Source organism: Eptesicus fuscus, chromosome 15 (assembly GCF_027574615.1).
Source record: "Eptesicus fuscus isolate TK198812 chromosome 15, DD_ASM_mEF_20220401, whole genome shotgun sequence".
In the NCBI taxonomy this organism is placed as follows: Eukaryota; Metazoa; Chordata; class Mammalia; order Chiroptera; family Vespertilionidae; genus Eptesicus; species Eptesicus fuscus.
The window spans coordinates 71971395-71985689 of NC_072487.1; the positions used below are offsets into that span (position 1 = coordinate 71971395).

Genomic DNA, 14295 nt, shown 5'->3' on the forward strand with positions numbered 1-14295 from the left:
GTGTGAACTTGAGCGTAAGCCTTCACCTCTCTGCCCCTTATCTACCTTCTCTGTTAGACGGGGACGGTAAACATTCTACCTTCTAGGTGTTGAGTAGTGCATGTGAAGCACTTAGCACAGTGTCTAATACACGGCGGATACCTGTACATGACAGCCATGACGACAATGAGGTATTAACAGTCTGTTGACTGCTATGACATCTTTTTCTAATCCTGTTAGGTTTAAGTCAAAACAGAAATTTAGCATTTGACTGGAACACATTAACACCAAATATTAGTTGAAAGTTAGTTCCGAATTATCTGGTGAGAATCCAAATACAACTTCTGAGATCACTATAAAGCTTCCCGAGTAAGTAAGTGCATGAGTGACTAGGCACCGAATCCACGAGTAGGAAAAGGCAAGCGGCAGTGCTACAAGCAGCCTCAGCACGGCAAGTAAGAGAATTACAGAAGGAGAAGAATTATGGAACCTCCAGAAGTCAATCGGTTTGAAGAGAGTCTCAAGTTAGTTCTATTTCTAATCTTCTGCTTCATAAAAAAGAAGACAAGACAGAGCACTCAGCTGGGGAAAAGGAGGTACTTTAAATTTCATTGTTTAAACATTTTCTCTGAAAACAAATTACCGTCAGTCATTCAGGTCACATAAAAGTTGTATGTTGTTTCTTTCCCTATCTCTACCCTGACCGCTGATATAAAGGGTTTACTTCATCACCTGTTCACGCACTTACCTAACTGTACATCGGTGGTGAATCGCAGTCTGTGGATCATGCTGACTTTGAATGACTTGTAATGGTGGCTGCTAAGCATATCCTGCACTGTAGCTATGTCGATTTGCGAATCCTCCTCAAAAACCCCGTCTGCCCTTGAACCTGGGGAGGGAAAAGCAGTTTAACACATAAAGATACATGAGGCTTGGCAAATGTTGTCTGCTTAAAATGCTTTGGGATAAATTAAAATAATATGGGCTATTTAATTTGGAGAAGAAAAGGCTGAGCGATGACTTAATAATGCCATTCCAGTAAACAGAGAACGGTAACATATTAATCATTCAACAATTAATTCCACAAACACGGCCGCTTCTGTGGCAGGCCCTGGGCTAGGCAGTGGGGATACTGAAGGCGAGAAACACTCCTGCTCACCAGCAGCTCTCAGTCTCCACAAGAGAAAGTCAAAACCACAAAGCAGGGGTGGTCACATTTCTCGTTTCTTTTTCTAATATTAATTTTCCTGATCATAAAAGTAATCCATACTTCTTGAAGAATCCCTTCCTTTCTGAGATTCTCAAATATCAGCTTGCCGTCCCGCGCCCGTTTCCGCGGAGGCAGGCACGAGCCAGCTCACCCGCGATGGCTAACGGTCTCCCACTGGCCTTCTGGCCACCAGGCTCCCTCTGCCATCCAGCCACCACAGGGCTTTCCCACTCATCTTTCGAAGGCTTTGATCATTTATTCCCTCATCAAATGCTTAGTGAGAGCTCTGTGCATGCTAAGTACTCTGATATGTGACACTGGCAACAAGTAAGACCACTGGTACTGAAAAATCGTCCCTGGCTTCCCATGGCTTCCTGAATGATGCCCACGTTTTTCAGCCAAGTAGTCAAGACTGTCCATAATCTGTCCATAAACATTTTAAAAAAAAATATATTTTATTGATTTTTTACAGAGAGGAAGAGAGAGGGATAGAGAGTTGGAAACATCGATGAGAGAGAAACATCGATCAGCTGCCTCTTGCACACCCCCTACTGGGGATGTGCCCGCAACCAAGGTACATGCCCCTGACCGGAATCGAACCTGGGACCCTTGAGTCCGCAGGCCGACGCTCTATCCACTGAGCCAAACCGGTTTCGGCCCATAAACATTTTCAATTTTACTCGTCACTTCTCACATACACCTTCTCTCAGCAACTCCCAGACTCCCCAGATGGCACACAGAGGCAGGTTTTTCCACTTCCGGGCCTTTGCTCATGTGGTACCCTTGGCCTAGAATACCCTTTCTTTCCACCCTTACCCTGCACCTGTCAAAACCCCACCCAGGCAGGCTAGCCCAAACTCCACCTTCTGCTGAACTCCATTCTACTGGACCCTGGATCCAGGGAGACCTGGGCTCAGTTCCTAGCTCTGCCTCTAACTTGCTGCACGATCTATGGCAAGCCACCGGCTCTGTGAACCCCCGTCTTTGCCATACACAGAATGCCAAAATGTGTTTTAAAATCTAACACATACTACGCTTAATAAGTAGCAGTCATGATTATTTTTATTCTACTGTCATAGAGGATCACATTCAGCCTGGCCCTGGAGCTGCTGAGTGGCTGCTCTTGTCCTAATTCAGAAGCGTTGTGAGGGCCAGTAAAGTGTGTTCTTTATCTCTGTAAGCCGTACAGACAACTGGCATGCTCTCACTAAATTCTGCTAAATAAATAGATAATCAAACAGAAGCTTGGACATATGAGTGCCTGCTACACAGCAGGCATGGTGAAGTGCTTTACACATGCTAAACCTCATGACAACTGGCTGTCATTGCTCATCTGAGGCTTTGGGAATCCGAGGCTTTCGAGGTGAAGTCACATGTTCAAGGTCACACTAACCGAAGCTAAACTCTCTCAGCCTGCGGAGTCTGAAATGTGTTGTCCTGAAGGTGCAGCTGCTGGTGCCACTCACCAGTGGGAGGGAGCACCTGCTAGCAGAGGCAGCCAGCCAGGGAGCCCTAGGCCTTGCGCTGAGCAGCTGGAGATGGGTCCACAGGAAGAGCCAGACAGAACTCCTTGGGCAGAGTTGGAGGAGTTAAAACTCAAGATTTGGGTACAAAACAGGAACATCTGTTACCTAACTGGTAGCCTGACAACTACATGCTTTCTCTTCCCACAGTATTAGTATTGCTTACAGGATGAGCTTTTTCTTTTTTTAAATCCTCAACCGAGGATATGTTTTTATTGATTTGAGAGAGGGAGAGAGAGAGAAACATTGATGTGAGAGAGAATCATTGATTGGTTGCCTCCCATACATGCCCTGACTAGGGATCGAACCCACAACTTAGGTATGTGCCCTCACCGGGAAATGAACCCACAACCTTTTTGGTGTATGGGAACAACGCACCAAGCAACCGAGCCACCCGGCCAGAGCTACAGGGCAAGCTTTGAAGTCAAAGTTGGCTCCTGATGCCTTGCCCCGAACTCCTGTTAGAAGTGTGCACTGGCTTTCCAAACACTGCACTTATTCCCAGCCTGGACCATGCCAGCCACTACAATAAAGCTTCCTCTCACCGAGGACAAGCCTCGCCCTCAGCGGCCATTCACGGCCTGCCTGTGACACAGTCCCATCTCAGTGTTGGCACATGCTGCTCTCTCTGCCCAGGTCACCCTTCTCCTATTCTCCTCCCTCCTGGCCTATTCCTCCAGGCGCCTCCCTATTCTTCCTGAAGAGCTTAGCTTAGGTGACACCCCAGGGCCCCAAGTCTAGTTCAGCTCCCCTGCCATTGCACCCCCCATTTTCCTTCAGAATACTTATCACAGAGAGTAAGTACCTGTCTCTGCCATTAGACTGTCACCCCAAGAGGGCAGGCACGGTGGCTGCTTTACTCGCCCCTGTAGCCCAGGCCCTGCAGGTGCTGCCATGCACAGGGTAGAGCAAGTGCTCAATAAAAACGTACTGGGTGAATACCAGGTGCCATGTCCCCAGGAAGGCGAGGATCAGAGAGGCAGAAGGCCTTAGCCAATGTCACCTTGGCGAGGATTAGCAGAGCTGCACCCAGCGTCTGCCAGGGCCACTGGGAACCCTGCTTCCCTTCTGTGGATCGCCTGTGATTCTGGATAGAGACGCCACCATCATGACCACCCATCTCCTGGGGACTATGCACATCTCTAACGGAGAGGCTGGTGAGAATTTAGATTTGAATAATCATTCACTTTCTCCAATGCATATCTGACTGAAACAGAACTGCCAAGATGTGTTTATTTCGATGTTAGAACCTTTTATATATATCAGAACTGTGGAGAAGTTTGATGAAATATTAAAATCCTTTCATGCTTTAAAAATAATTTAAAGCCATCTTTTTTTTGAGAAAATGCCATTATTAGATATAACTTAGTTCAAGAATTTCTGTTTTCTTTATTAATTAGTATTTTCTAAATATTGAAGGTTCTTGATTTGGAAAGAGATAACATCTAATTATACTAAAATGCCAATTACCAAAAAAAACCCACACAAAAACCAAAACAACACACCACACTTAAGAGTTTTACATTTTATGATGTTGGATTAAAACCAATTTAAAAATTACTATAACGTGACATATAATTTTTTACTGAGCAATTTCAATGCCAGCTGCTAATAAAGCATCTTAGCTGTAAATGATAATTCAGATGCTTTTAGATAAAGTGGTGCATAAATATAGTTGGAAATTGATTTAGCTTCTTACAGAAGCTACTGAAGAATGACATATTTTGTTTAATACACCAGCTAATGTAGTCCTAAAAGCTCAAACAAGTGCCAGTTTTCACTCCTAAATTTGCTGTGGGAGATTAATGAAAACTTTATATTTTGCTGAAATGTTAATAATGGGCAGATGAGACGATGGGATTTTAGTGGAGGTCTTAAAGCTATGGGATAACCAGCAAGGCTTGTCAATTTCCTTATATTAATTTTGTTCAAGACTGATAGAGCTGGAGCTGGCTCAACACACTAATGCTTCTTGCATTGACCTTCTACTCTCCGACAGTGTAAATTCATGTCCCATGTGAGGATTTAGGTCCCCTGATACTTGGGTGAGCTCTGAGTCTTGCCCCAGCTGACAAGGGGCATGTTTGCTTTCATGATTAGAAGGGCAACAGCACCTGGGGGAGCAGAGAAGGAAGAAACAGCCCCGCATGTGCTCCCAATACATGCTGCTCACACCAAAGCAGGCCATCTGCTAAATGGAACGACTTCTGGTCTCGGAGTTCCAGAGCCCTTTCTCAGTGCAGGCTCAGGAGTGCTGCTTGGAGGGGCAGGTGTGTGTGTACGGACCAGCCAGCCTGCGACCTGCTCCACCCCGCAGGCCAGCGGTATGCTAGACTGCGGAGGAACACTGGTGAGGGGAAGGCAGGGTTCCTGATCTTCAGGAGCTTACAGACTTGCTATGGAACACAAAGAAAACGGTACAAGGAGAGAGAAATGCCCAACAAACGGTTCAGGCAGCAGACTCTACCTAAAGACAAACATCTGAAGCAGGTCATTACACCAAAAGCATGTTTTCTGGGCCAGGAAAGTCTATGACTTTGCATATGCACCTTTACTGTTTACATCCTTCCAGGAAGGAGCAAACCCAGCCACACATGAAATACACTCGGCACTGCCCCATGTGCAGATTAAAACTATTACTGTACTATCAACTTCACATTTAAAAACCCACTCCTGTTCAAGAGAAGACGTTTTTATCTACTCAACGTAAAAAGTAGAGAGAACCAGAATGCCTTAAAAATAAATATATTAACAAAAAAACCCTCCCCAAACTGTTAATTTAATTGAAATATAACCCTTTGGTATTTTGTTAAATTAGCAATTAAGAAGGTCACAAGCAATTAAATGAAACAAAAGCCACACTGTGTTCATCTACATTAATGCTGAACTGGGTCTCCTGGTGAATGACAAGATGAATTGTAATGGTGCCTTCAAAGACTTCATGATGTACTTTGTCAAAGTCGGGAGTGTTAATGTCTCTATGTGCCATGGATTACCATAATGTATTGTGTCAAAACGCTCGAGCTGCAATAACTCAAAGATGTATTGTGATAGATCAAATTTTGAGGCGGGGTCTAAACATGACACAAGCACCAGATCTCAAATGGTCTGACAACAGGCTCTGGAAGAATGACGGAGAGTCCATTCACAATGTGGAATGGTGCAAGGGACAGCAGAAACCCGAGACGAAGAAGCTTAGCTCTCCAGAGTAAGGAATTAGTAGCAAGGAGGAAACAGGCAATGGCACTGCTCTTAATGGCAAAGCCGGACCAGGGCAGGACAGGGCAAAGGAAAGCAGAGATGAAGTGAAGGAGGTGGCAGGGGAAGTCTAGGGCTCACAGCCAGAAAGAAAGAGGTGCTGAGAGAGAGACAGCCAATGGCTGGGAAGTGGCCTTGGGGCTTAATAACAATGGAAAGAACGAGACACAGAGTTCAGAGATGTAGATTCAAATCTTAACTCTGACACCACGGGTCAAGAGTGGGTCAAAGCCTTGCCCAAGATTCTCTGGCAGGCAGAGGCAGAGCTGGGACGATCTATTGGACTCTGGGGTCCACCATGTTCCGTCCGCTGTCCTCCCCTTTGCCTCCCATCTCATCACATTCCCAGAGGAAGCAGCAGGAGAGTGACTGGGGAACTGTAAACTCTCAACCAGTGGTTCTGGAGTGTAGTCCAGGCCTCACGGGAAGGTGGTGGTGGTGGTGGTGGGGCCAAGAACCCACCAGGGGTCCAAAATCTCAATACTATTTTCATCATAATAACAATAAGACAGTATTTGCCCTTTTCATGCCTATTCCCTTACAAGTGCACAAAGCAATAACAAGTTCATTGATATGGTTCTGAGTCCACATTGCAACTAACCTTTAAGAAAGTATCATTCAAGTCTGGGTACCGTAATGAAAATTAATAGCCCCTGTTATCTGAAAAGGCTATTGAAATACTTCTCCCCTTTCCAACAACGTATTTGTGTTAGGTCAAATTTTCTTCATATACTTCAACTGAAACAATGTACTGTAACAGACTGAGCGCAGAAGCAGATCTGCAGCCCTGGCTGGTGTGGCTCAGTTGGTTGGAGCACTGTCCTATGCACCAGAAGGTTGCAGGTTCGATTCCCAGTCAGGACACATACCTAGGTGTTGATGTAGCTCTCTCCCATTGATCTCCCACTCTCTCTCCTCTCCCTCCCTCCCTCTCTCAAATAAAAAAGAGAGTAGATATGCAAATCCAGGTGCCTTCCATAAAGTCAGACATTATAGAAATTTGCAAAAATATAAAACAGTGCCCACTGGTTCAGGTGGTTAGTCAATAATTTATCTTCCTGATGAAACAAAAATAAATGCTCTCAGGGAAAGAACACAAAATAAAACAGTCCCAATCTTCTCATTAAAAATTTAAAACAGGTATTTTTTCATAAAAATGTATGTTAACACATAATAAATTTATTATTGCTTTTAAATTAATTTATAGATATTTAAATTTTTATGTTTTTATTCCTAATAAGTAGATATAACCCAATAAACAAACGCTCTTTGGGGTCCTCAATAGTTCTGAGTGTAAAGCAGTCCTAAGACCAAATAGTTGAGAACCTGCCTTTTTTGTCCTATGCATGTTTTCCTGTCCCTGGGTTTCCATGTGGACAACCATGAGGAGACATAAAAGTGCAGGTACAGCTGTGTATCTGTGTCACATACTTGACAACAAACACAGACAGAAAGCTTCTACACACATTCTAAGAGTGTGTAGAAGCTGTCAGGTGATCAAGACTAATTCTAACTAACACTGTTTTATAGTTTAAAACAGTATTTTTATTGGAACTGAGAGAAACACAGGTACACATGACTCTCAGACGAACGGGCACTACTCGTTAAATCAAAGCTCAGAGAACTTACTACATGCTACTGGCAGGTGTTTTGTGTTCAGAGATATAAACTACATGGGACTTTAAACTTCATTTTATGGTTGGTTCAAGGAGTCTTAGGCTAAGTCCAAAAGCTCTAATCCAGTTATAAGTTAAAGCAACTTCAATCTTCCTTCTCCAAAAAGATCGATGGCAACTCTGTAACTCGACCAGAAGATCAATGGCCTTGTTACATCTTCACCTTCACATTCCCTGCAGCAAGGCGATGCTGTTGCCTCTCCTGGGCTTTAGGAACACAGGAGGGTGGCAGGGTCCCCGGATGACGGAAAGGGAACAGGCAATCCGCAGAGGGAATAGAGTGGGAAAGGCACGAAGCCCACAAAGTGTGAGCATATACAGAGGAACAGCAAGAGCTTGCACTTGGCTGGAGCAGAGTGGTGGGGAGTGCAGGTGAGAAGCTCTTCCAAGGGAGAGGCATGTCCATCGCAGGGCTGGTGCAGAGTAAATCCTGTGGGCAAGTAAGTGGCCAGATGAAGACTAACACCTCTTCTGCCCCCTCTGTCATGAAGCCCTATTGCTACTCCTCACACAGAAAAATCCCTACTTCAGCCAAACTGGACTTTGCTTGGGTTATACCATCTGGCCAGAATGTCCTTTCCATTCTTTTAATATTTATATACTTCAAGGTAGAGTCTAGAATCTTCCCTGACCTCTCTCCTGAAACCCTGCAGCCCTGAAGGCTCTTATTGTAAGTCTCTTACATGATAAGCATCTGTACTCCTCCTCTGGACAATGAGTCCCTTTGAGGGCAGGAACATTCTATCCTACAGAGCACATAGTAGATGTTTAATAAATGCTGCTGTGGCATGCACGAAGTTTGCTGCAACACAGGTTAAGCATAACACTACCTGAGTTTGTATGCCATCCCAGTATTTACGTGGAACCTAACACACTATTTCTAGCTTTCCATTCAGACGCCTTACCAGACTGGGATCCCACCTCAACAACTATCAGAGCAGTTAACATTTCTGAGTGTTTATGTGCCAGACACAATGCTTAGCGCTTGAAGTATAGTAGCTCATTTAATTTTCTCAAGCCCTTTTAAGTTGAATATTATCTCTTTTTCTAGGTGAGGAAAATGAAGCCCCTATTCATCTAGAGAATGTCATCCTGCTAGTATAGCCATGTAACTAGTATAAGCTGGAACTTGTAACTGTACCCAGGTCGGTCTAATTCCAAAAATGTGCCCTTAACCACACCACCCTTTGGGTACATGTGTTCCTCAGAAGGGCTGGGAATGTACAAATCCATGGGTCACAAAAGGATCTAAGAACACAATCATGGCTGGCCTCGCCAGAACAAAGAATCAGGGATAGAAGCTAATACTCTCTCCTGTAAGACTCAAAGCAGGATGCACGAGTCATGGAGGAAAACTCTCCTTTAGCTTCTACATCCATCACTTTTTTTTTTTTCTTCCAAAGGCCTTTTAAGTCCCCAAAGCCTCATAAGCCCCAAACTTCTCTTCTATTAAACACTTCCCTTTGGCTACTAGTCATCTTTGCTGGTCTCTAAAAAATAATCAATAGGTGATATACTTTAACACAAGCACGCACACGCATGCGTGCCCCTCTGCAGTAATCTCCTCAAAGCCATCAGGACCACACAGTGGGATACGCCCTTCACTGAATCTGCCAGGCTGTGACCAGGGTGGAGATCCCTGCTGCCAGTGCCTAATTGATTAAACACTTGGAGTTAGAGCCTTTCCACAGGGAGACTGCAGCCCCTCAATAAATCAGAGCAATCCTGTTTTATGAGCTGATCAGAAAGAAACGGGTTCAGGTTTGCGGAATTTCTAAAAAGAGCAGATCATGGAGGGGGGCCTGTAGGCTCTGATTCTAGGCCCTGCCATCCCTCTGTCTCTTTTCTCAGCACTCCCCGCTTGCTCATTTCACTCTGCTTCATTCATTCATTCTGAGCAGTCCCTTGTCCTGGACTATTCTTCCCTTACTCATTATCTGACTAACTCCTTTTTATGCTTCCTCAAGGAAGTTTTCTCCTCCTACTCCCACCAGCTCCAGCCCCTGCTATACACCCTTCACAGCACTTTTCACAACTGCGGGCTTCATGGTGTCAAGGGCAGCACAGTGATGTGCTTCATGATGTCTGGGCAGCACAGTGGCCGGCCCAGAGGAGGATGCCGTCAATGAACAAATGTGTGCCCAGAGTGAAGCCGACCACCCGTTAGAGGATGATGGATGACCATTCGGGGTCTGAACCACTGATTCATTGCCGGTTTGCTTGGAATTTAGGTTGATGACAGAATTCCCATCACTTCCTCTTCCTCTGATATGCTTTTGCTACTGTTCAAAATGCAGGAAAAGCAATGGGGTCCTCTAAGGAGCCCGGGCACTTTTGATAATTTACAGGTCAAAATACAATATTTGTTTACAACAACAAAATGTCTAAGAACTGTTACATCTCATCAACACTGAGGCATCACTCCCCTGACTCCGGGGTCAGGGATGAGGGCACACATGCTGGAAGAACCCTCCCTCGATCAGGGGAGTCACTGCAGAAATGCCCCCGATGCATCACCAAACCATTAGCCAGAGGCTGCAGGCAGAGTCTGGGGCCAGGAGCCGACCAGCGGGATACAAATCCCTGTGCCCTCACTTAGAGCCCATTCGGGGTTTGTGGCTCGTCAAACATGTTTCCTTACTGCTCTAATGTACCAGTGTATCGCTTAATGAAAGTTCTTAATTGTAATTCAATTAATTACATACACAGAGTCCCCAATTACATTTTCCAATAAGACATTGGCTGTGGTACAGGTCTAAATGCACTTAACCAATTTTAATATATTAAGACCAATTTCCCTTGAATACTAATTACTACCTAATGATAAAATGAAAAGGGGGGGACTTTCAAGAAAGGGAGAGAGTGAAAAATGCAATCCATGTGGAATTTTTCAGCCCACATAGCACAATTCAGACACTCATTACTGAAGAAGTAGGTGTGGACAGGGCACACTTTGCTTCTGGTAGCAGGTCAGCACTGGTTTTTGCCTGGGTATCACCTATCCCCGTGCTGGCCACTGCCCAAAGGGGCCTGTGGGAAGTCTAAGAGGCTAGAGGGAAAACAGGAATAACGAGGGAAAAGGCCAGCACACACATGCGCAGACCAGCTGTGGTGTTTCTGGGCACGGGTGCTGGCCTTGTGTCTCAGGCACACAGACGGACACTAGGAATGGCCAATACTTGCGTTGTGCATTGTACTCCCCTATGTGCTTTTTGTTACTTCACAATTTATTTATTTATTTATATTTTTAATATGTTTTTATTGTTTAAAGTATTACATGTAGTAGTACATATATCTCTTTTTTATTGTTGAGAATATTACAGATGTCCTCCTTTTATCCCCCACAGCCCCCCTACACCCAGTTCCCGCCCCACCCCAGGCCTTCACCACCTTACTGTCTATGTCCAAAGGTAAGATCTTTGGTTAGTCTCTTCCCACTCCTCCTCCCTCAATTCCCTCTCAGATTCGCCAGTCTGTTCCATGTTTCCATGCCTCTGATTCTGTTTTATTCACCAGTTTATTTTGTTCATTAGATTTCTTGTTCATTTATTTTGATTTTTAAATTTGATTGTTGTTAGATATGTATTTGTTGCCATTTTATTGTTCATATTTTTATCTCTTCTTTTTATTCAATAATACCCTTCAACATTTCATATAATACTGGTTTGGCGGTGATATACTCCTTTAGTTTTTTATTTGTGAAGCTCTGTATCTGACCTTCAATTCTAAATGAGAGCTTTGCTGAGTAATCTTGGTTGTAGGTCCTTACTATTCATCACTCTGAGTATTTCTTGTCACACTCCCTTCTGGCCTGCAAAGTTTCTGTTGAGAAATCAGCTGACAGTCTTCTGGGTGCTCCCTTGTAGGTAACCAACTGCTTTTCTCTTGCTGCTTTTAAGATTCTCTCTTTGTCTTTAACCCGGGGCATTTTAATTATGATGCGTCTTGGTGTGGTCCTCTTTGGGTTCCTCTTGTTTGGGACTGTGATTCTGGACTTGTAAGTCTATTTTTTTCCCCAGCAGGTAGGGGAAGTTTTCTGTCATTATTTCTTCAAATAGGTTTTCAATATCTTGCTCGCTCTCATCTCCTTCTGGTACCCCCAGAATGCAAACGTTGTATTGAAGTTGTCCCAGAGGCACCTTACACTATTTTCATATTTTTGGATTCTTTTTTCTTTTTGCTCTTCTGTTTGGGTGTTTTCTGCTTCCGTATATTCCACATCATTGACTTGATTCTTGGAATCTTCTACTCTACTGTTGAATCCTTGTAAATTGTTCTTTATTTCAGTTAGTGTGTGCGTAATTTCTGACTGGACCTTTTTCGTGTTTTTGACATTCTCACTAAGATCCTTAAAAGTCTCATGAAGATCACTGAGTAACCATGGTTTTGAACTCTGTATCCAGTAGTTTGCTTGCTTCCATTTCTTTCATTTGTGACATGTTTCTTTGTCTCCACATTTTGGCTGCTTCCTTGTGTTTGTTTCTATGTATTAGGTAGAGCTACTATGTCTCCTGTTATTGGTAGAGAGGCCTTGTGTAGTAGATGTCCTGTAGGGCCCAGTGGCTCAGCCCTCCCAGGCACCTGAGCTGGGCACTCTAGGTGCACCCCTGTGTGGGCTGTGTGCACAGTCTTGTAGTTGAGCATTGACTGCTATTGGTGTCTGAGAGGAGTTGGTCTCCAGGCCAATTGGCTGTGAGGACTAGCTGCAACTGCAGCAGGAGAGCTGCTTTGCAGTAGGCGAGGCCCAGTTGTAAAGTAAGGCAGGCTGGTGGTAGTGCCAGGTCTTGGGCCTTTTATTGATAGGTTTGGGGCATGCTATCATCAGCTGCAGCTTGTTTGAGAGATTTTAGCAAAGTCTGAAGCCTGAGGCAGGACAGGCCATTCATATGGAAAAGTTGCTGCAAATAGCTTGGGTGGGGCTGCAAATTGGATGCGGTGGGGTCTCACGGAATCCCCAGGGCAGAGCAAACAGATACGGCTGCCAGTCAGCCCTGCGGCAGGGGAGGTCCCAGCACAGGAACACTGATCCCTGCAAGCACCCCTGTCTGGGAGAAAGCTGCCCCTGGGTTCCTGCCCAATGCCAGATAATGCAATTTCTCCCTGTATGTATCTGGGTCCCCCAGAGCCACCCGGTGCTGGAGCTCAGAGGAATGGAGTCCGAGCACATTCGTGTGCCTGGGTGTCTGGCAGCCTCCGTGTCCCTCAGCCACAATCCCTGCTGGTTTTTACAACCCATAGTTACAGGGACTTCTCCTCCCAGCTCTGGAACCCTGGTATGGGTGCCTGGTGTGGGGCTGGGACCCCTTGCTCCTTACTGATGGACAGAAGACATGGTTTTCCAGGCCCCCAATGATAATTCATGTGATGATAAGCAAATCACCCCTCTAAGTATCAGTTTCTTCTATAAATTACAGATGATGACCACCCTGGCCTAAAAGGTTGTTATAAGGAGACCATTTGTATCTTATTTAGATCTCAAAACAACAACAACAACAAACTGTGAAAATGATTCAACCACCTCCTTTTACACCGGAAACTCAGGCTCAGAGAGGACGTGATTTGCCCAATGTCGGAGGCTGCAGTGGTGCACCCAGGTCTGCCTGATTCTAAGGGCTGGGCTTTTAAGCATGATGCTGAACTGCTGTAAGGACAGGCTACTGAGTGGTAAGACAGGAAGGACACTGTGCTGACATTTTGTTGGTATTCCATAAAGCCAGTGGAATTTCAGGCCTATTTTAGTCCCAAGTGTCTCTCTTAAAGCTGTGGAAAGAACAAGTTGGTTCATGCTGCATCTTTCTTCTAAGGACCTGATGGGGTTACCCACACACGACTAGTGGGTAAGAGAAAAGGTCACTGGCAACATCTGGCAGAAAAGGAAATTGAGGCTGTTTGGTGCCAGGATTTACACAGATGTTTGGACAAGAATGGCAGTCGTCCTACATTACATCTTCTCCATAATGTTCTAATGCTTCCTTCTGGTCTGATTCCAGCTTGCAGCAGACAGTTGGCTGAAGGATGTAGTAGATTATCAGACAAGAATCCAACTGGAAAGCTCAGGACTCTGGCTTGTCATTTTCTTATTTAGGCCAAGATCCAAGTACAAATGTTAACTCTCAGTCCCTAGGCAGAAACTCTTGTCGTATCAGCTTCATTTGCAAGCTTCTTCTCCCATAGAGTGGAAAGACAATTGTCACCACCATCCTCAGGGTTGAAATGTAGGTTGTTTTGTCAACAATCTCAGGGTGGGCTTTGAAATCAGACAGCTGACTTAGAATTCTGGTTCTATCATTTATCAGCAAGCTAACTTTGGCCAAGTCACAACCTCTCTCATCTTATAGGATGGTTGTGAAAATTACGAGAGAGCACTTTTAAAGAATGTTTAGCATAATTCCTTACAGTAGAAGGCCTGAACAAATAATTTAAAAAAATCTTTTGATGTCATTGATATAAAAAGTGAGGCCCCATTCCTTCTCAGAATAAAAACTGAAAGGCTATATACATCTACCCTATGCACTCTCCCCAATCAAACGGTTTTACTTATAAAGTGCACATCTCTTCTAGAACACTAAAACACACCGGCTGGAAAGCACCCTGCTCCTAAGTTCTCCGGTCCTGTGACACAGATTCACAGACTTGCCCCGTCACCACC

At 44.7% G+C, this 14295-nt stretch overlaps 1 protein-coding gene across 15 annotated transcripts in view; it reads right to left on the reverse strand.

Annotated features, from left to right (window-relative positions):
- The window catches only part of MAPKAP1 (MAPK associated protein 1), a 199553-nt gene that overhangs the window by 47088 nt on the left and 138170 nt on the right, over positions 1-14295 (reverse strand). For all 15 annotated transcript variants that reach the window (XM_054726891.1, XM_028130852.2, XM_028130851.2 and 12 more), the window contains one exon: positions 728-868. In XM_054726891.1, coding sequence (XP_054582866.1) covers positions 728-868 — 141 coding nt within the window. The remainder of the gene's footprint in view (positions 1-727; positions 869-14295) is intronic.